General features: G+C 61.4%; 3 protein-coding genes across 8 annotated transcripts; 1 reads left to right on the top strand and 2 right to left on the bottom strand.

Moving 5' to 3' along the window:
* The first annotated feature begins 1,475 nt into the window (after window positions 1–1,475).
* SCGB1C1 (secretoglobin family 1C member 1) lies at window positions 1,476–7,050 on the top strand. The gene is made up of 3 exons (XM_009463660.2): window positions 1,476–3,502; window positions 5,310–5,500; window positions 6,037–7,050. Exons 1-3 carry the CDS (start codon window positions 3,451–3,453, stop codon window positions 6,058–6,060), a joined length of 267 nt encoding a protein of 88 aa, XP_009461935.1. The 5' UTR covers window positions 1,476–3,450; the 3' UTR covers window positions 6,061–7,050.
* Window positions 4,379–17,623, bottom strand: VPS51 (VPS51 subunit of GARP complex). Of its 5 annotated transcripts, XR_015700400.1 has the most exons (12): window positions 17,387–17,623; window positions 16,990–17,119; window positions 16,749–16,895; window positions 15,980–16,202; window positions 14,503–15,244; window positions 14,028–14,246; window positions 13,029–13,250; window positions 12,485–12,606; window positions 11,970–12,057; window positions 11,348–11,604; window positions 9,738–10,125; window positions 9,486–9,621 (listed from the first exon to the last, which is right to left on the bottom strand). XR_015700400.1 is itself a non-coding variant. In XM_087739032.1 (11 exons), the coding sequence occupies exons 1-11, from the start codon at window positions 17,582–17,584 to the stop codon at window positions 4,394–4,396; spliced, it is 2,361 nt and encodes a 786-aa protein (XP_087595158.1). In that variant the 5' UTR covers window positions 17,585–17,622; the 3' UTR covers window positions 4,379–4,393. The 5 variants fall into 5 exon arrangements, 4 of the variants coding, with proteins under 4 accessions (XP_087595158.1, XP_087595148.1, XP_087595168.1 ...); XM_087739032.1 differs by lacking the exons at window positions 9,486–9,621; window positions 9,738–10,125 and adding an exon at window positions 4,379–4,406 and having other exon boundaries at window positions 17,387–17,622; XM_087739022.1 differs by lacking the exon at window positions 9,486–9,621 and having other exon boundaries at window positions 9,879–10,063; window positions 17,387–17,622.
* Window positions 7,195–9,495, bottom strand: CIMAP1A (ciliary microtubule associated protein 1A). Of its 2 annotated transcripts, XM_087739096.1 has the most exons (6): window positions 9,367–9,495; window positions 9,155–9,280; window positions 8,624–8,824; window positions 8,137–8,406; window positions 7,761–8,048; window positions 7,195–7,402 (listed from the first exon to the last, which is right to left on the bottom strand). In XM_087739096.1, the coding sequence occupies exons 1-5, from the start codon at window positions 9,383–9,385 to the stop codon at window positions 7,804–7,806; spliced, it is 861 nt and encodes a 286-aa protein (XP_087595222.1). In that variant the 5' UTR covers window positions 9,386–9,495; the 3' UTR covers window positions 7,195–7,402; window positions 7,761–7,803. The 2 variants fall into 2 exon arrangements, with proteins under 2 accessions (XP_087595222.1, XP_087595214.1); XM_087739088.1 differs by having other exon boundaries at window positions 7,196–7,402; window positions 7,761–8,406.
* Window positions 17,624–19,493: the final 1,870 nt, after the last annotated feature.

Below are 19,493 nucleotides of genomic sequence, written 5' to 3' on the forward strand. Positions count from 1 at the left end.
TCTGCGCTGCTGTGGAAGTCAGCCCCTTACCTGGCCAGGTGGGGAGCGGTGCCCCTCTCCTGAGCTCGTCAATGCTGTCGCTGAAGCACAACAGCTTTATTTGCAGGGTCCCTTCCACAAAGCGGAAGCAGGAAGGATTCCTAGAAATGAGGGTACGTGCCCTAGAGCTGCGGCTACAGGGGGTCTCACCTTGCGTGCTCTCCAGCCCGCGCTGCTGGCCCAGCCCCGAGCTGGGGCTCAGCCCAGCCACCCAACGCAAACTCTCCCCCGCTCTGCCCCGGCTGCCTGCGGACAAGGAAGGAAAGCCCAGACAGAGGAGCCGCAGAAGTCATCGTGCAAACTCGCTTCGGTACTGATCTGTGGTAAGAGAGGCCAACAGTTAAATCCTTCAATGTTTGGGTTATAAATGAGAATTAAGCAGTTAAGATTTTTATCTGCGTGCTTTCCAGATTATCCAACCTGCGCCAGCCAAGAGACACAACCCAACAAAACATCATTCGTCACCTGCTTTCACGGACCACAGTGTTTTCAACAGCAAATTTGTTAAAACTTGCCTGTGTCTTAACAGTAGGAGCAGATGACGGTAACCGTCGCGGTTGCGTCCAGCTGTAATCCTTTCCATGACCTGCAAAATCCAATCCATAACCTGCAAACGGGCGCAGCAGGGTCGGAACAGCGGCACAACGGCTTGGGGAGCACGACAGTGCTGCAGGGAAGGAAAGGGACGGACAGCAGCGAAGCTGGCAGGTGGCCGTGAAGGCAGCACGTGTATCCCAAGGGATCTGCCTACAGCCTCGCTAAATCTCAAGCCTTATTCATGGTGGAAAGACTCAAACCAAGGCTACAGGAGCGTCAGAACAGCACGAGGTGCTGTCCTTGATTTGCAGCCCTGCCAAGCCTTTCTCTTAGCTGTCACTATCCCCTTCCCCCTCGCACAGGGAGCCGCGGAGCCCAGGCGGGACGTCCCCCGGGAACGTGGTGCCAGACAGACTTCAGCGGTGGCCGAGAAGGGAGGCGGTGGCCCGGCTGCGGCGCCGCTCAGGCAAGAAAACCCTGCTGTCTGCAAAGGGGCTTTGCCGGTCAGAGGGAAGGCTGTTCCGTAAACCAGGTGCTAACTCCCCTCGCTTTCACGTCCTCCCCTTCTCACCGTCCCCCGTTTGTCGCTCCCCCGCGCGCACGGGGAGAGAGGCCAGCTTTCCCGGGGCTGGCACGCCACAGCACGCGCTCCAAAGTACGCGGGGGCCTTTCCGAGAAAGTTTGGACCCAGACTTTATCTTCTGACTGTTCAGGGATCAGCCTGAAAATATTATTATTAATTAAAATGGATTCTAGTGACCTGATTGCTGACAATATTGCCAGCAGTAGGAAAACAAGAAAAACAAACACTTTTAGACAAACCCCCAAATGACATTAAGTAGCTTACAAGGGAAATCCCGATTAGCAGCCCTTGCCAAGGGATACGTATTTCCAAATACTGTTTCCTCCCTCCAGGGCTGTCACAGGTCTCTTCAGGGACTCTAGAAGCTTATTTTCATCCAAATACATCTCATCTACAATAGAGTAGAATAAATAACTGCCTTTGTTTGTTAATCTTATTCAAATGTAGGGTTCGATCATTTGTTTTGAGATCATCCTCCCTGTAGTTATCAGGCGAACAAGTGCGATGCCCCGGCAGCTGTCACTCGGTTACGCTACGTTAGGCGCAACGAAGAGAAAACAGGAATCATTCTCGAAGAAAAGCGCGATGGATTTTTGCAAAGCCAATGCAAAGCACTCTCTTTCCTCGGGTCGTTTGTCACAGGAGGGAGCGTTGCTGGGAACGTAGGGAGTACCTCCAAGGACGGAGACTCCAAAAGCTCTCCCGGCAACCTGCACCTGGAGAATTGCCTATGCGCAGAGTCCGAACGTACTCAAAGCAAGAAAAGCGGGCGGGTTGGGTGCGGTGCCGTCGTCCCACAGCGCTGGCGGGTCCCCGCAGTGGGGACGGGCGCTGCGTGTCTTCCAGCAAGCAGACAATAACGGGCCGCGTACGCCAGGGAAGGATCTGCTCCCCTCCCGCTCATCACAGCCCTTGCTGAGCTGCTTGTCGCTAATCGAGGCAAATCAGAAATTCACACTCTTAAACTAGAATTATATACATTCTTTGTTTAAAACCAGAAGAGCATGAAAAAAACCCTTCATTTTCAGGGGCACCCTTGTTCGCTCCCAGGGGCGTCAGCTCCAGGGATGCAAAGATGAGGACAAGCTCCTGCCAGGACAGCCGGGGGTAAAACCTCCCGGGAGCGTTTCAAATTGAATTCCTTGAACTTGCAGCTTAGAAACCGAACAGCCCCAAGGCGAAGCACGGGCTCAGCCCGCGCCCCGGGAAGCCTGCGATGCTCCGTGGTCGTTTTGCGTTCGGGAGGCCAGGCCCCCTCGGTGAAACGCGATGGAGAGCCGGGCTGGGTGGGACTGCGCAGGCGGCCCTGCTCCGGCCTCCTGCAGCGGTGCTGCCGGGGGTGCCAGGGCACGGCGGGCGCCTTCGGAGAGCAGCAGCGTTAGGTCTGCAACTCAAGAACCAGCCACCTGCGCCACACGTTGCTTCAGCTGGCCAACAGGCCTTTAATTTTTACCTTAAAAACGTGCTTCACTTTTTTTTAAGTTCAGGAGTGACGCTGTGATATTATTCCGAAGATTATCAACGTGTCCGATGCAGCTGCCAGCTGGGCATTCACGGAGGCAATTTCTCCGTGCCTCAGCAGTGCACACTTGGCTGAGAGCAGCTGCTAAGCTGTATAGAAGCTATGAAAGATGGTCTTCCTTAACGTGTGGTTATTGTCATTCATGCATCAGCCTATTTTTCATATATATATATATTTTTTTTTTTTTTCCCCTAGGCCACCACAGATCATGATACTTAAAAAGACACGTTAGTCCCTGCAGAACTGGAATTATAGAAGAGAAGCAAAGAAAACAATAGAAGAATAATTATTCTCTTGCAAGAGAAGTGGCAGCAGTTCTGCATGAAATCACATCAGAAGGCTGGAACAAATGAGCTTGAAAGCGCCTTGGATAAAATGGCTTGATGCAGGATCTTGGCTGCCGATTTTGCGGTTCTGCATCTTCCAGGGACAGAGCAATCTCACTCCTCGTGCTGAGCTCCCAAGCCCACGCGCCCCACGCCTAATGTCAGCGCGAACTCTCGCTGACGGGGCGCGATGTCCGTTGTTCCAGGTCCCACGGCAGCAGCCGAGGAAAGCAGAGGTCACCCACATTTGTCATCTGCTCACTTCATAAACAAGCATGACCTGGACCCAGTTTTAGCGCAGCTGCGTGACCTGTTGGGCCCATTCCTCCCCTCGCATTGCGCCGTTCCCCACATATATACCCAGGTCCCTGCGCTGGCTCCAAAGGGCGCTCGCTGGCCTTCCCAGCTCGGCACACGACAGACGGAGAACGGTGCGCTCTGCCATGAAGCTGGCTGTTGCTCTCCTCGTCGCCGTGGTGCTCTGCAGCTCCCTTGGTAAGTTTTGCCAATTAAAAAAATAGAATTTTAAATTTTTAATGTTTTTTTTTTTTTTTTTTATAACCTTGAACTCATTAAACTTCTGCACAAAGTATTCAAACTATTCAGAGTGCCATTAAAACCCCTGGTAGAAACTACTCTAGGAAGCAACTGAAAGGCATCTTGATGCCTCGTTTAAAATTTGCCGAGAAAGCACGCCGTGTCCCTGCCGGCAGAAACGCTGCCCCCTCGATTAGCACCGAAGGCTTTGGTGACGACAGGGAAATTCAGCTACCCAGCCTCCAAGAAAATACCAACCCCAGCAGCTTGTGGAAGGTCTCCGAGATTTTTTTTCACTTGGACACTTACAGCAGGGTTCACCCGCTCAGTTTGGTCTCTGCACGGTGACGGCCAGTGTTCGCGTACCCACCCTGGCTCTCCTTCAACTCGATGGACTGGGTGAGTCGGTGACGACGCACCTCATGGCAGCCCGGCGCCTACGCTAGATCAGACGATCCGTCCTGCTGGCTCCAGCGACTCGATCAGGTGTGGGGACTCAGCCGTAAGCAAAAGAACCCAACGTGACTCTGTTATTTAGTGCTGGGTCACTACTACCATTACCTACCATTACCTCCAGGCTTGGCTCCTTGAGCCCACAAGGGAGCCTCCTCTGAGGCGACACGGAGGCCAAAGGGCCAGAAACCAGAAAATAAACATGGGGAAAGACGTAAACTTGGAAGGTGAAAACGCCTGTGGACCCAGCCGTAACGCAGCCTGTTGAGGGGGTGGTGGCGGGCTCGCAGCCTGGTTAACGCTCCCAGGTTATCAGCCGGGAGGGCGCTGCCAGCAGTTAGCGTAGGAGGAACGGCCGGGTGGGCAGGAGCAGGCTGTACTCCGTACGTTACCTCGTCAGCTGAAGAACCTAAGGGTTTTATAAAAGCAGGTAAAGTAAATGGATTTCAATCGATGTGACTCTCACATTAAACCTCATAAATTAAGAACAAGGATGACAATAAAAGGAGGAAAAACCCCAGAATTTTACTAGAAGGGACAGAACTTAGCAGACTGATGATTGTTCTTTTTTTTCAGTCAAGGCTCAGTGATTAAATCAAGACAACTCGTACAAAGAGAATATGGAAAGGAGATCAAGTTGCACGAGTAGCCCTGGAAAACCCAGCAAGGTCTTGGAAGAACAGCACGTTAAGTGTAAATTCAAAATCAGCCCTTTTAGGCAGTTGTGTAGGTACGACTTCAGAAGGCGACAAGATGTGGACTTGAAGAAAAGAGATTAAGAGAGTAGAAACATTTTCAGTTTACTTTCATCTAAAATGCTGACAATTCCAGAGACCGGAGAAAAAATGTAATTACTGAATATTACAGACAGCCTGGGTGACGAATACACAGACATATTCAGAGAAGGGAGCCGAATGGTTTTTGGTATCTGGTTAGAGAACAGGGAATCAGGTAAGGAGCAAAGGCGCATGGAAAAGAGAAAAAAAATCCCACAAAGCCTGAGAAGAAGCTGGGTCCAGAGAGAGGAGAGGAGAAGAGAGAAGAGAGGAGGGCTGAGGACCAGGCAGGCAGAAGCTTGTCCGTGACCGGTGGGATTCCACCCAGGGACCTGTGCCGCAGAGCAGCTCCTGCAGTGGCAACCTGTTTCTCTGACAGCTTTAAAAACCGGCCCTGCAAAGCTGGGAACGCGCTCTGCAAAAACTCAGTGCGACTTGTGCGTCGCCGGGGGGCGGAGGGCGTTAGGGGGCAGAAGCTGGATCCGAGCAGGTGAAGGGTTTGCTCATTGCACTCCACTTTGTCTTTCGTACCCCAGGAGCGGGCTCTGCTCATGAGATTGTCCCGAGCTTTCTCCAGACGCTGCTTGAAGGCTCTGCGGAGCAGCTGTACGCCGGGCCAATTTCTCACTATAAAGTCGATGATGTGACCAGAGCTGCTCTGACCGCACTGAAGGAATGTATCGACGGGCTTTCTCCTCAGCACGTGAAGGCCCTCCTCGCCCTGCTGGTAATTCAGTCCTTTTATTGTCCCCAGAAACGCCTCTAACTCTGCAGCCTCGTACCGCGTTCTGGGCACGGAGCACCCAAACACCCTAACTTGAGCACCCCTCGGCCCCGGGCTCCGTTGCACGCCCGCACAAAGCTCCCACACGCTTTGGGAGACCGTTCACAAGCGATGGCTCCACAGCAAACACAATCCTTTCTCCTGTCGCCCAGAGCGGACGGGCGCGCTGACCGCCCGCTGGAAGGCGCCTGCTTCACGCAGGTGCGTTTTTCGGAACGGAGCCAGGGCGAAAGCGAGCGCTGGGTACGAGCAAGGGTTGGGTGCAGGCAACGCTCGCTCTGTGCTGGCGTTCGCGCGGGGCCTGGTGGCACGTCCTGGCCCGGGGAGCGCCGGCGGGAGGGAGCCGGAGCCGCTGCCCCCACCCGAGCCCTGCCGGAGCCTCCAGCCGCGATCCGGAGCCCCGGCCCCAGCCAGGGCCGGCTCTGCTCTGCACGAGCCGTTGGGCAGCCTGCACTCACTGCTCCCGCTTGCTCTTGCAGAGACTCGTGCGGGCAGAGGCTTAAATGGACAAACATCGGACCCAGCCGCTGACAACGCTTCTCCACCGCCTCCAGCTGCTGACGCCCAGCGCCTCTGGGAAACGACGACGACAAAAGGCAGACACCCAGGTGCTGGCAGGGGTTTTTCTGCGCCGTGGGCTGGGTGCTACAGCCGGTCACCTGCAGTCGAGTTTAGATCTGCCTTCTTCAGAGGTAACACGGAGTTCTAAATCAAATTCGGATGATGCTTTAAAACTGCTTCTGTCCTCTGTTTTGATAAATAAAGGTCTTGTTTTCTCCTCCTTGCTGTCAGGCGGAGATGCTGTTTGTTCTGACAGAGGCCAACCAGCAGCGCTGTTATGTGTACGGGCTCACCCGCCGCGCCCGCACACAGGCGCGTGGGTCGGCAATCCGGCTCTGCGGCCGGAGGGCATCGCGCCCCAGCCAAGGCAGCTTTCTCCCCGTGCTGACCGCTTTTCCAGCTGCAGCTGCGTGTGTAAAAGCGAAGGAGGGAGAAAGAAAATCCTCTAGAAATGTTTTTCTGCCGGGAACCGGTCCGAGCTCCGAGCCTTGGTTCCTCCCTGGATGGGTACGCGTGCACGGGCTCCCCAGGCGGCAGTTGCTTTGCTTACTTTTCACATGGATTTTCTGCTGTTTCCCAAGAAGCTGCTGTGGCAACTTGCAGGTTGGGGCCAAGCCAAATACATACTCATCCTCAGAAGGGCTTAGCAGCTCCTTCAATTTCAGCAGAGGGGTTTTTTTTAATGTATTTGCATCTTTGATCTTTTTGTAAACGTTTTGCTACTGTTTCTGTTCCAGACTCAGAGCCTTGTCAATTCCTAAGGCAACATAAATCTAGGGATTCCCCGTCTGTCAGGAGCTGGCAAGACACCAAACGTCAGGGTACCAGGAACCACTCGCTGAATACCTTTATTTTCCTCTGCCTCTCCCTGCTTAATAACTGATCGCTGTAAAGTAATAGTGAACAAAAAGAAGGGTGTTGCAGACAGGGGGTCCCTCGACTGGAGAAGCCAGAGCGACTGAAACGAGAGCTTTGCTCTCTCACTGCCCTCCGCACTGAGGTTGCGGCACAGACCTCTTGGGCCCAGCTCGCCCTCCCCCGGAACAAACACGTGGATTAAGGGAGAGCGGGAAAATAAGATACGAAACGCAAATTCCAGGTGTTCAAATGTACGTTCCTGTATTATGTGACATCAACAACAACAAAGAAGCAGGAGGATGCAGCAAGCGGGGTTTCCCAGCGCAGCGTGTGAGCGGGTCAGACACCCGCGGGGAGAGGGGCTGTGTAGAGGGAATGTCAGAGTCCGACAGTGGGAGCGGGTGCCCGGGGCCTGATCAGCGTCACCTGGAAGGGGAAAAGGGAGAAGAAAAATTTGTGCCCGTGGCGCCTGGCTCTCAGGAGGGCTTGGCCTCGGCGACGGCCGGCCGGCATCACCAGTCGATGCGCGTGCATTTGCTGTGCGCTGCCGTGCGCCTGCCTGGGCCCGCGTAGCGGCCTCCCGGTCCGGCGGGCACGCTTGTGGGACGCCTCCTGCGTCAGCAGGGCACCGCCGCTGCTCTGCTGCTGCCGCCGCTCGGCATCGCTGCCCTCTTCGGGAGGAACGGGGAGGCAAGAGCGTTCCCAGAAGCCCCGTCGGAAGGGGGAGATGCTTAAGGGCTGGTTGTGGCAAAGCCGAGGAGGAGCGGCGGGCAGGCTGCCTTACCTTTCCCAGGCAGTAGTCTGCCGGCCCCGGCTTTGGCGTTTGGTCACCTCCAAGTCCGGTTTTGGTTCCCATGGTGTACGCGGGAGCCCGTTTCTTGTAGATGTCCAGCTCCACCCTGGGGAAGGCAGTGGGACCCGGCGTCTGGGAGAGAGGCAGGAGGCTGCTGGGTGCCAAAGGCAGGTGCCGGCTCTTGGCGGCCGTCGCCGCGGCTGCGCTGGTTGAACTGGCTGGGCAGAGCAGTGGTGCGAGAGGGACGGAGCGGCGGGAATAAGGGCGCCTCGTGTTGCCCTGTGGAGAGGCCGATTTCCCAGAGGAGGAGGAGGGAGATTCCTGCTAGCGCCCACGGGCTTTGCCGCGGCAGAGAAGCGTGGCTCACCTTGGAGAGGTCTTTGGCAAAGCCGCTGTGCTTGTGTGTCAAGAGGCGGTTGCATCCTGCCGCGCGGGCTTTTCCTGGGGCCCGCTGCCAAAGCGGCCCAGCAGCGGCTCCCGGAGGGCGGGCGGGCGGGCGGGCTGCCAGCGTGCCTGCTCCCCCGGGTGCCCTCACCTGGCGCTTGGTCGGCTCTGAGGGCCGTGTGCCGGAAGGCCAGGGACTGCGCCGGCGGGCTTCTGTAGACGTGCTTGCTGGCCTTGTCGATGGAGTAGTCGCCTGGGGCAGAGGAGGAGCGGAGAAGAGCGGTGAAGCCGGGCTCTCTTCCCCAAGCCAAGCGCAGAGGGCAGGAGGAGGCGCTCAGCCTCCTTTGTTTTCTGGACCCCTCTGAAGCTCCGTCGGGGCGCGAGCCGAGGGTTTCGTGCCCCGGCAGCCCAGGGCACGAGTAAGGCGTGCTTGTCTCGCCTGAGCGAAGGGCTGGGGGCGCGGCACTCACTCGGCCCAGGGGTGACCGCGGTCTTGAGCTTGGGCAGCCCGCCCATGTGCTGCGCTGGGGCCACGTCCTTGCCGTTGCTGGTGACGCGGGGCTGGACGTAGTACCGAGGGCCCGGGGAGCAGCTCTCTGCGGCGGGAGGTTTGGCCCTTTGAAACGTGTAGGCAGGGGCTTTGGCCTTGGTGGGGTTGTCAGCCAGGTAACCTGGGAAGCAAAGGCTGTGAAAGGACACCTGCCCGCAACCGCCGATTTTACGCAGCGGAGAAGAAGAACAGGGAGAGAAGGTGAAACAGAAGAGGAGATGGTGAAGAAGGAGGTGAAGAAGAAGAGGAGGAGGAGAAGCCAAAGAGGAAGAGGAGAAGAAAGGGAGGAGCTGGGAGCAGCCCGTTGGTAGCAAAGACGCAGACCCAGCTTCCCGCGGCCGGTCCGTGTCCTTGCTGCAGCTGGGAGCAGGGAGGCTCGGCGCAAAGGGGAAGGGAGCTGGGGCTGCTCGTCCCCTGGAGGCAGGGGGTGCCCCCCGCGCTGGGGGTTTACCTGTTGTCCCAGGGATGGAGTACTTGGGTCCTGGGCTGGTGAACTGGGCCATGATGGGGCCGTGTGGGCGGTGGGGCCTCCAGGTCCCCACCCAGGCTCCCTCCACGCTGGACGTGGCTACGAAGCCTGCGGGATAGACTGGGAGAGTTGCTGAGGGCTCCCTGCAAGCGGCGCGGTGCGCAGGCTCCCCGGGAGGAGCAGCAGCGCTTCACCTCGCTCCGCCTTGGCCATGGCAGCGGGTGCGGATGAGCTCGGCGGGTGCTGCAGCTCTCGGTGGCAGAGCGCGGCGAGGGCAGGAGAGGTTGTGGTGTCAGCTGCCCGGCGGCCTTGGGGAGAGGCCTTGGCGTGTTACGGGGACGCGCTGTGACATCACGCAGGCTGCTGGGCCCTGTCATGTGTGCTGTTGTGTCATCCGGCTGCTGGGGAGCTGGGGAGGTCCAGCCTGCAGGGCCAGACCTGGATGAAGTCTGCAGGGCAGAAACGGGAGCAAGGGAAACGCGGATGTGATCTGTGTGCGCGCTCTAGGAGCCGTGTGCTCTTGGGCGCTTGGTGTCACGTAATACAGGAATGTACGCTTGCACACCTGGAATTTGTGTTTCGTGTCTTATTTTCCGGCTGTCCCTTAATCCGCGTGGTTTTTCCGGGGGAGGGCGAGCTGGGCCCAAGAGGTCTGTGCCGCGATCTCAGCGGCGGAGGGCAGTGAGAGAGCAAAGCTCTCATTTCAGTCGCTCTGGCTTCTCCAATCGAGGGACCCCCTGTCTGCAAGATTCTTCAGATGCTCCCGATCTCTTCCAGCAGGAGTGTCCGTCTGTCTGCCCATCTCTCCGAGTCGTTTGGGGAGTTCGTGGTGACTAGGCTTCTCAACTTCGATGCCACAGAGACAGACGAAGCGACTTTTCCAAAGCCACGCTGGGAGTGTTGGGACAGCGATGGGAAGTTTGACTGCCTCAGCGGTGTGCAGGTATTTACACCTGCAGTGGAAGCGTCCCCGGGTTTTCGTGCCCCAGGGTTTTGTCCTTCTAGCTAACGGCCCCAAGCATCACCCAGCCCTTTGTTCAGGGCCCACCAAAGGTTTTGTCCCTGACTTTTGTGGTTTGGGACCCTTCTGGGCTCTCTGTCGCTGCTGTCAGTCCGTCGCTGTCTCGTCCCGTGCAGGGACAGCTCGGGGACTCCCTTCAGCGCATGAAGCCCTGCTGTGCCAGCTGTCCCTGACCCTGTGCACGCCCTTCATCCCGCCTGAGCCGTGGGATCCCTTTTTCCAGGGCCGGTGCTCAGAGGGCTGCTTCCCCGGCACGGCCCTTCCCCGACCCCAGGCCCAGGGCGTTGCCTGCGCCCCTGCCCCTGCTCCGGCCCCCCCCGTCCCCTTGCAGCCCCCTTGCGAGGCCCTGGGCGCGTGCGAGCTGCTTGCGAGAGGCGGCTGGGAGGGCGGCGGCCGGACAAGGCGCCAGGCGCCCCCAGGTTGCTCACGAGGGGGCCGGGCGCTGCTTGGGTGCTCGTGCACGGCACCGGGCGCACACGGCGCGCTTGTGCAAGGGTCTGGGGGGGAAAGGAAGGGTGCTTGTGCGAGGGGCCGGGTCTGCCCCCCTCCCCGTGGGGACACAGGTGGCCAAGGGACGCAGGCATCAAAGTGACCCCCCTTTATCCCTGCACACCCCTGCCGCCCCCCAGGGACCCAGGCGTCTGCCCCTGTTGTGTCCCGTCCCCTCCCCAGGCACAGGCAGGGGACACCAAGCACAGCTCACACATTTTATTTATTGTCCCCGACTGTGACAAGGGGGCTGTGCCCAGGGTGTTCCCAGGCGGCACAAGGGGATGTCACCAAGGTGGGGGGATGATACGGGGTGTCACTGGGGCCACAGGGACAACTCGGGGTGTCGGCACACGTTGAGGGCGTCACAGGGGTGGGGGGGACAATGTGGGGTGTTACTGGGGCTGGGGGAGGTGACAACGTGGGGTGACCCTGTGCAGGTGCGGGGACAGGGGCTGTCCCTGCCTGTTACTGTGTGTGGGGACAGGGGACGTCCTTGTGCGTTGCCATGTGGGGGAGGAGACATGGAGCGTCCCCATGTACGTGTGGGGACTCGCAGGGTACAGCTCTGTCCCCAGGTATCTAACAGGACCCAAGGCATGTCCCCTGTCCCCCCGCTATGCGATGCCACGTCCTGTACATCAACCCGTGTCCCCATGTCCTACCCGCGCTCGCAGATGAGCTCGACGACGCTGTGCTCCATGGGGACGGGGTCGAGGCAGCGGTGGGCGGCGCTGGCGGCCACCTCGTCCAGCAGCCCCTGCACCACCCGCTCGTCGGCGGCGAAGCGCCAGAGGTAGAGCTGCAGGTAATGGCCGTCCACCTGCACCTGCTGCAGCCCGAAGCGCCCCAGCGTCCGCAGCCGCACGCACTCCAGCAGCGTCTTCAGGCTGATCTTGATGATCCCAGTCAGCACCGACACCTGGGGACAGCAGGGACATGTGGCACAGCGGGACAGGGATGCCCCCAGGGCAGGAAGGCCATGAGTCACATCTGCAGGGGGACTGGGGACACTGGGGACGCCCCTCTGCAGGCCAGCAGCTCCTAGGATCCTCTCATCCTGGTCACCAGGCCCCAGGGATCCCATGAGTCCTGACACACGGGATGTGGGGACACTGGGGACATGGGGAACGGGGGCTCCTTCGGCCTGGATTCCTCAAGTGCAGGGAGGCCCCAAGTCCCACCAGCATGGGCACATGGGTGACAGGAGGTGGGCAGTTCAGGGACCTCGGGGACATGGGGACCGGGGGGGCCCTTGGGGACCCAGGGATGTCCCCGTGGCCTCACCTTGTTGAACTCAACAGGGCTGAAGATGTCGATGCGTTCGGAGAAGAGCTTCTGGATGTTGCTGAGCAGGTGGGTGTCCATGGGGGCACTGGGGACGGTGACACCAGGAGTCAGGGACACGGGGACAGCAGAGTATTTGAGAAAGCCAGGGGGTGTGGGGGCAGGGACACAGGGACTGTCACGAGACACCGGAATGGGGACAGAGAGATGGTCAGAGGATGCAGGGACAGTCAGGAGAATACTGGGACTGTTTGGGGACACAAAGACGGGGAACGTGAGGCTGGGCGGTGGAGGTGGGGACAGTCAGGGAACGTGGGGATGGTCAGGGACACGGAGAGGAGATGATCACGGGACGCAAGGCACGTGGGGATCGTCAGGGGATACTGCGACAGTTTGGGGACGTGACGAGGGCCACGGGGAAGGTGTAGCGATTACCACAGGGGTGACAGAGGGAGTGCAGGGGTGACGGGGTGGCCCGGGGGTGGCCAAGAGGCGGCCTGGGTGACAGGGCTGACCTGGGGGTGTAGCTGGGGGCGTAGCGCCCGGGTGCCCGTGAGCTGCTGTAGACGGAGAAGGCGCGCCGGCTCGAGTCGCTGCTCTGCGCCCGCCGCACCCCCTCCTCGAAGAGCTGCCCCACCTGCGGCACCACACCCTCTCAGTGCTGGTATCCCAGCATCCTCCCAAATACCCTCTGGGACCCCCCAAAGCCACCCAGGACCCCCCAAATCCTCTGTGACCCTCCCAAACCCTTCTGGGACCCCCCAAGATCCTCAAGGACCCTATGGGGACCTCAGGCATCCCCTCTTGACCCTTCAGGGACTTCAGCCCCCTGCCCCAGGACCCTCGGGGACTCCCAGCTCTCCCAGGAACCCTCCGAGACATCTGGGAATGACCAGGGGACTTCAGGGACCCCTGCAGAGGCCCTCTGAAGACTTCCTAAAGTCCTCAAGGACCTTATGGGGACCTCGGGGCCTCTCCAGGGACCCTCGGGGATGTCTGGGACCCCCCGCGGGACTTCAGGCCCCCCCAGCCCCTTTGGGCTCCTGGTGTTGCCCCAACCTGCACATCAATGGCGGTGATGTCCTCGACCACGCGCTTCATGACGGCACGAACGTTGCGGGGTTCGACGGTGCCCAACCAGTCTCGCGTCTCCACGCTCTTCCTGAGCATCTGTGCCACCGCGGCGCCCTGGACCTGCACGTAGTGGTCGAGCAGCCGCTGCGCCGCCCCCCGCGCCTCTGCGCACAGCGCCGGTCCCGGTGTCACCGCCGGGCCTGTGTCCTGGGGGTGCAAGGGACACGGAGACATGCGGAGACACGCAGGAACACCCCCACGCCTCGGCGCACGGCGCTGTCCCCACCGTCGCCACTGGCCCTGTGGCCTGGGGACACAAGGGCCCCCCGTGCCTCCGCCATCTGCTGTCCTGGGGCACAGGGACATCAGGAGACATGTGGGATGCTCTCCGGGCCACTCCACCTGCAGCAGCATCACTGCCACCCTCATATCCTTGGAGCATCTGGGGGAACTTGGGGACACGCAGAAGCTCCTTGGGGACATTTGGGAGACGCTGGCACAGGTAAGGACCCTTCTGCCTCCATGTGCACTGCCATCCCCAGGGTCACAGCCTGGAGGGACATGGGGCACCAGCAGGGAGGGGGACCTGGGGACATTCTGGGGTCCCTCAGGGACATCTGGAGGCACACAGAGACGGAAGGAAGATCCCCACACCTCCACATACACCATCGTCTCCACCACCGCATCCTGGGTGGACACAGGGCCACGGAGGAACCTGGGGCCACCTGAGGTCTCATAGGGCCATCCCGGACCCTCTGGGGCCATTCTGGGGACAATCAGAGCATTTTGGGTCCACTCAGGGATGTTTTGGGTGACACAGAAGGAAGATCCCCAGGCCTCCACGCACACCATGGCACCCGCCACTGTGTCCTGAATGGATGCTGGGACACAGAGGGATGCCGACCCGTTTTGTGACATTTTGGGGACATTCAGGGTCCCTTTAGGGCCATTTTGGGGCCAACTGGGGCAGTTTTGGGGGCTCACCTGGGGAGGAAACTGCTCGTCGGTGAGCGTGAGGATGTAGCTGATGGTGGTGGCCTCATAGTCAAGACAGAGGCGGGCGAGGAGCAGCAGCAGGGCCGGGGGTGCGGCGGGGGCCCCCCGCTCAGCCGGGCCGTCGGCAAAGCCCCGGGCGGTGCGGCAGAGCCAGCGCACGAAGGCCACCACCAGCCCTTCGCGCACCGCCTCCACGCAGAACTCCCCCTGCGACCGAAAACAAGGGGTTACACCCCAAAAATACAACCCTGGGGCCACAAAACCCCACAAACTACCCTGTACGAGCTCCACACCGCCCCAGCGACCCCCAAACTGCCCTGCACAACCTCCAAATCGCCCACGACCCGCCCAGTCGGCCTTGCGCAAGCCCTGACCTGCCCCGCGCAACGCCCGAACTGCCCTGGGCCAACCCCAGATTGCCCCAGCGACCCCCCAAACTGCCCCACGCCCCCCCACAGCCCACCTTGAAGTAGGGCAGGCTGGCAAAGGCGACGTCCTTGGCGGTGAAGAGCTGCACGTAGGCCAGGACGGCCTTGAGCTGGCCAAGGATGGAGGAGGCAAGCGTGGCCAGCAGGTCGGGCAGGCCGGGACCCTCCTTGCCAGGGGGCCGGGGAGCGGCCAGCGCCTGGCGCACGTCGCCCAGGCACCCCAGGAAGAAGGTCTGCAGCGCCCGCAGGTAGCGGTCCACCCGCTCGCGCGCCGCCCGGGCCACCAGTGCGGCGCCCGCCTCGGCCCCGGCCGCGGGCAGCAGCTCGAGGAGGGCGCGGAGGCGGCGGTGGAAGCGGTCGAGCGCCCGCACCAGCAGCGAGGTGTCGCCCAGGCCCCGCTCCAGCGCCAGGCGCCGCTCCAGCAGCTCAAAGTAGCGGGTGGTGAGGGTGGCGGCGAAGGCTTCCAGGCGGCCGTCCCCAGCCCCCGGGCGCCCCTCAAAGAGGCTGCGGTACGAGGCCGCGAGGAGACACAGGTTGCCCACGAAGGCCGAGCTACCGCGGTCGACGAAGTCGAGGATGTCGGAGGCGGGGGGCGGCGTGGCGGCGGTGCCGGAGGGGTCAGCCGGGGGCAGCTCGGCCTCCAGCGCTGCCAGCTCGGCCTCGAGGCGGGCGCCGGCGTGGCTCAGGAACTCCTCGCACAGCTCCTCAGGTGGCTCTTCCAGCTGCAACAGCATCTCCACGCACTCGGTGAGCTCCTTGGGGTCCAAGGTGTCATCCCTGGCGGGGCGGGAAGCGATGGGGTTACTTGGGGACAGTGGCAGGTTCCGGGGTTAACAGTGGCACAGCAAGAAAGCAGGGAATAAGCAATAAAAGTCATCAGCAGGCTTCAGAGTAAACAGTAATTGTTCAAAAAAACAAAGGGGAAAAAAATACTTAATAGCATCAGCATGTTCTGAAGTTAACAGTGGTTATCGCAATAAAAAACTCACGGAAGATCATCAGTGGGTTCCAGAGTTCACAATAATAATGAAAAATCACCGAGACCCCTCAGTAGGCTCCCGAATTATCCCCTTACCATAGACAGGTGAGAAAACCCCACGTCACGCTGCCTTTTAAAAGCTGTCGGCAGTGGTCACAATCCTCCCCCTTACCCTGTGAACGTTCTGCGCCAGGGATGGCTCCTGGGGCTGCTATTAATATGCTCCAGGGTAAATGCCCCCCTCCCTAGGATGTTTCTTGGGGGCTGTTATCATTAGGCTCCAGATTTAACACGCCTGACCCCTTAAAAAACTGTCTCCTGTAGCTCTGTAGGTTTCAGAGTTAACATACCACAACCACCACCACCCCTCCAAGAAGGCTGTTTACTGGAATGGCTATCATTAGGCTCCAGAATGAACACCTCCCTCCCCCCCCGGCTCTTTCCCAGAGCTGTCATCAGTAGGCTCCAGGGTGAACATCCCCCCAAACCCCATTTCCCAGCGCTGCTGTCAGTAGGCTCCGGCGTGAACGCACCGGAGGCGTGCACGGAGGCGCTGGGCCAGGTCGGCCATGATGGCATGGCTCTCGTCCTCGATGGCGCGGAAGGAGGGCAGATGGCGGTAGTGGCGGAGCACGGCACGGGCGCGGGCGTGGCAGCGCAGGGCCCGCGCAGGCTCCGCCCCCGGTGCTGCCCACCGCCGCAGCCGCCCCGGCACCTCCACCAGGGACTGCAGCTTCCGCAGCAGCGCCTGCACCCCTGGGGGGCCGGGGGGAGGGGGGGAGGTTAGGGATGGGGGCAAGAAAGGGGCGGGGCCAGATTGTGGGACAGGGCCAGCCGCTGGGGTGGGGTGAGCAAGTGTGGGCGGGGCCAGGAGCTGGATCTGCCCCCCTGGGGTCCCTCCACCCCCCAGATCTGCCCCTCAGCCCCCGCCCCCCCCCCCGTTATCTGCCCCCGACACCCTGGATCTGCCCTCTCGGGGTCTCCCAAGACCCTGCTATCGGCCCCCAACACCCAGATCTGCCCCCTACCCCCAGATCTGCCCCCCTTGGGGTCTCCCCACCCCCTGGATCTGCCCCTCAGCCCTCCCCCCCATTATCTGCCCTCCAACCCCCAGTTCTGCCCCATACCCCCCAAATCTGTCCCCCAAGGTCCCCCCAACCCCCTTCAATCTACCTCTGCCTACAAGATCTGCCCCCAGGGTCACCTCAACCCCCAGATCTGCCCCCCAAGGCCTCCCCCAACCTCAAGATCTGCCCCCCAACACCCCAGAACTGCCCCCTCGGGACCCCCCTCTCCCCGTACCGGCAAGCTGGGCGCCGCGGCGGTGCCGGTCCTGCAGCGCGGCGCTGACGCGGGCACTGGAGGTGCTGATAGCGGCCATGTTGGCAGCCAAATCGTCCATCTCTGCCTCCATGCGCCGGAAGTCAACCTTCATCTTTCGGATGGTGTCTGGGGAGAAGGAGCCGGCCGCCTGGGTCCCTCGGCTGCCCGGGGCCCCCCCAGTCCCCCCCGGCCGCCTGCGCTCCCCCCGCCGGGTGCTCACCAGTGGCAGAAATGAACTTGTTGTAGTTCTCGTAGAGCAGCGTCTGCATGTCGCTGTCGAGGGCGCGGATCTCCCGCCCCAGCGCGGCCTCACGGGCCAAGAGCTGCCCCAGGGGGCACTCGCTGCGCACCTGCAGGGGGGCAACAGTTGCCGCCAATCCCCCGGGGGCCTCAGCTGGCCCCTGAAGCCCTGACCCCCCCGGGCCCTCCCAGGGTCACCACTGCCCCTCAGGGCCCGGCTGCCACCGGGGGAGCCCGAACTGCCCCCAGGCCCCTGGCCGCCCCCCGGGGCCCTCCTGGGGTCCTCAGCTGCCCCCCCGGGAGCGCTAATTGCCCCCCGCCCCCCCCCAACTCCCCCCCTGGGGCCTCAGTATTGCCACTGCGGGGTCAAAGGTCACCTTAGTAAGGAACACTTCCGGGTCGAAGTGGGGCCCGTTGATGTCGGCGGGGTCCGGGGCCGCCTCCGCCGTCTCCGCCGCGGACGGTCCGTAGTACCGCTGGAGTGGCCCGTGGGGACGCCGCCACCCGCCGCCGCTGCCGCTGCCGGCCTCGGGGCTGCCCGCAGCCCCGGTCCCCGCCGCCTCCACCTCCGCCATCGCGCCGGCACTTCCGGTCCCGTCCGCTACTTCCGGCCCTTCCCCCGAGCGTCACTTCCGCCGGAACGTCCCCGTCGCCGCGGCAACCGGCCGCCCTGCCTGCCATGGCGGCGGCGCCCCGGGGCCGGCTCCGGCTCCCCATCGCCGCCGCGGTGCCGGTCCTGCGGCGGGGCCTTCGCCCTGCCCTGCCCCGGGGCCGCTCCCGGGGCCGCGGGCCCCCGCGGGGATGGAGGAGCGGCGGGGGACGCCAGCCCCCGAGGGCTGAGCAGCCGGTGGCGACCCCGTCCCTGGCCCCCTGTGCCCCGCCCTCCCTCCCCGCCGCTGTCCGCCTGCCCCGGTGCCTCCCCGGTGGCATTTCCCCGTGACCCCCGTGGGTCTCGGTCCCCACGCCCCCCCGGAGGGTCCCGCCCCGGGGTGGCTGGGGACGCCGCAGGGGACACGTCCCGTCCCCCGGCACCTCCGCGCCCAGGGCTGGCCGCGGGCCGCCAGCTGATGCCGGCCGCTGGAGCGGGACGCCGGAGACACCGGGGACGGGGACATCAGCTCCGGCCGTCGCCTTGCCCGGGCGGGCGGCGCGGGCGCCTCGCTGCCCTTCGCCTCCAGCGCGGGGCCTCTGCTGCCGGGGGGGCGCGGGGGGGGCGCGTCCTGCCGCCCCGGTCTCCTCCTCTTGCCTCCCCGTTCCTCCCGAAGAGGGCAGCGATGCCGAGCGGCGGCAGCAGCAGAGCAGCGGCGGTGCCCTGCCGGCGCGGGAGGCGTCCCACAACCGTGCCCGCCGGACCGGGAGGCCGCTACGCGGGCCCAGGCAGGCGCACGGCAAACGCACGCACACCGACTGGTGATGGCGGCCGGCCGCCGCCGAGGCCAAGCCCTCCTGAGAGCCAGGCGCCACGGGCACGTTTTTATGTTTTTTTTCTCCCTTTTCCCCTTCCAGGTGACGCTGATCAGGCCCCGGGCACCCGCAGCTTCCCCGAGAGCTGCAGTCCCATCTTTGGACGACTAACTGCGTTCTGCTAATTCCGGTAAACAACTAGGAGCACAGGGAGTCAGAAAGCGATTTCTTTCGGTATTTCTTGTCCGTTATTACCAAAGAATTCTGCCGATGTGTGCCGCAGCGATCCCAGCTGCGCTATGCGCTTTAGCTGCTGTGTTACTGGTGGCGTTGGCGTCCAGGGGAAGCACGCATCCCGCTGTGCCGCGCCAGTCACCCTGACGATCTGGAGATGCACCTTCAGGCGCTGCAAACCCACGCCTAAAACAGCAGCGCGCATCCGAGCGCTAATTCTCGGTTTGTTACAACTTCCATCGAAACACCCCCAAACGTTTTGCCTATTCGCCTTGAGCCGGGGGTGTGGGGGGGTGCGTGCGTGTGTAAGAGCTGCTCTCTCTAATATTTACGCCTCAGAAGAAACATTGTAATGGGCGAGCAGGAAAGCAAATCCACAGACTAAACAAACACCGGAATATTTAGATAACACGGAAGGGCTGGGTGGCGGGATGCCTTCAAGCGTTTGTCCCACGGGTAATGCTGCTACACGTTTGATCCCGCGCCCCTGTGCTGCTTTCAACTTCTGCGTTGCTGTTGGTGGGATTAACCTGTATTCTGAATTCTTTCTTCTCTCAGACTTTGCACTTCCTCGGCGCCTTCGCTGCTGCGCAAGGTTCTTTTGCAACGTGCCTTCGGGTTACGCATCCAAACTCAGTTTTTCCAAGAACTTCCCAATGTTGCAGCTCTGAGTTTCAGAGGGTCGAGCACGGTTACACGGTGCTATAACCGGCTCCTGAAACGAGACTCCGTACGCAGATAAAGACATATTTTTTAAAATCCTTTTTTTGAATTCTAGAGGAATTCAAAGGATCAGAGAGAGCTCCTTCCCAGCCCGGGCGGCTCTGCCCAAACCGCCCTATTCCA

This window comes from Nipponia nippon, unplaced genomic scaffold (genome assembly GCF_047370975.1).
Source record: "Nipponia nippon isolate SJK-2023a ecotype South Korea unplaced genomic scaffold, ASM4737097v1 scaffold_10, whole genome shotgun sequence".
Classification (NCBI taxonomy): domain Eukaryota; kingdom Metazoa; phylum Chordata; class Aves; order Pelecaniformes; family Threskiornithidae; genus Nipponia; species Nipponia nippon.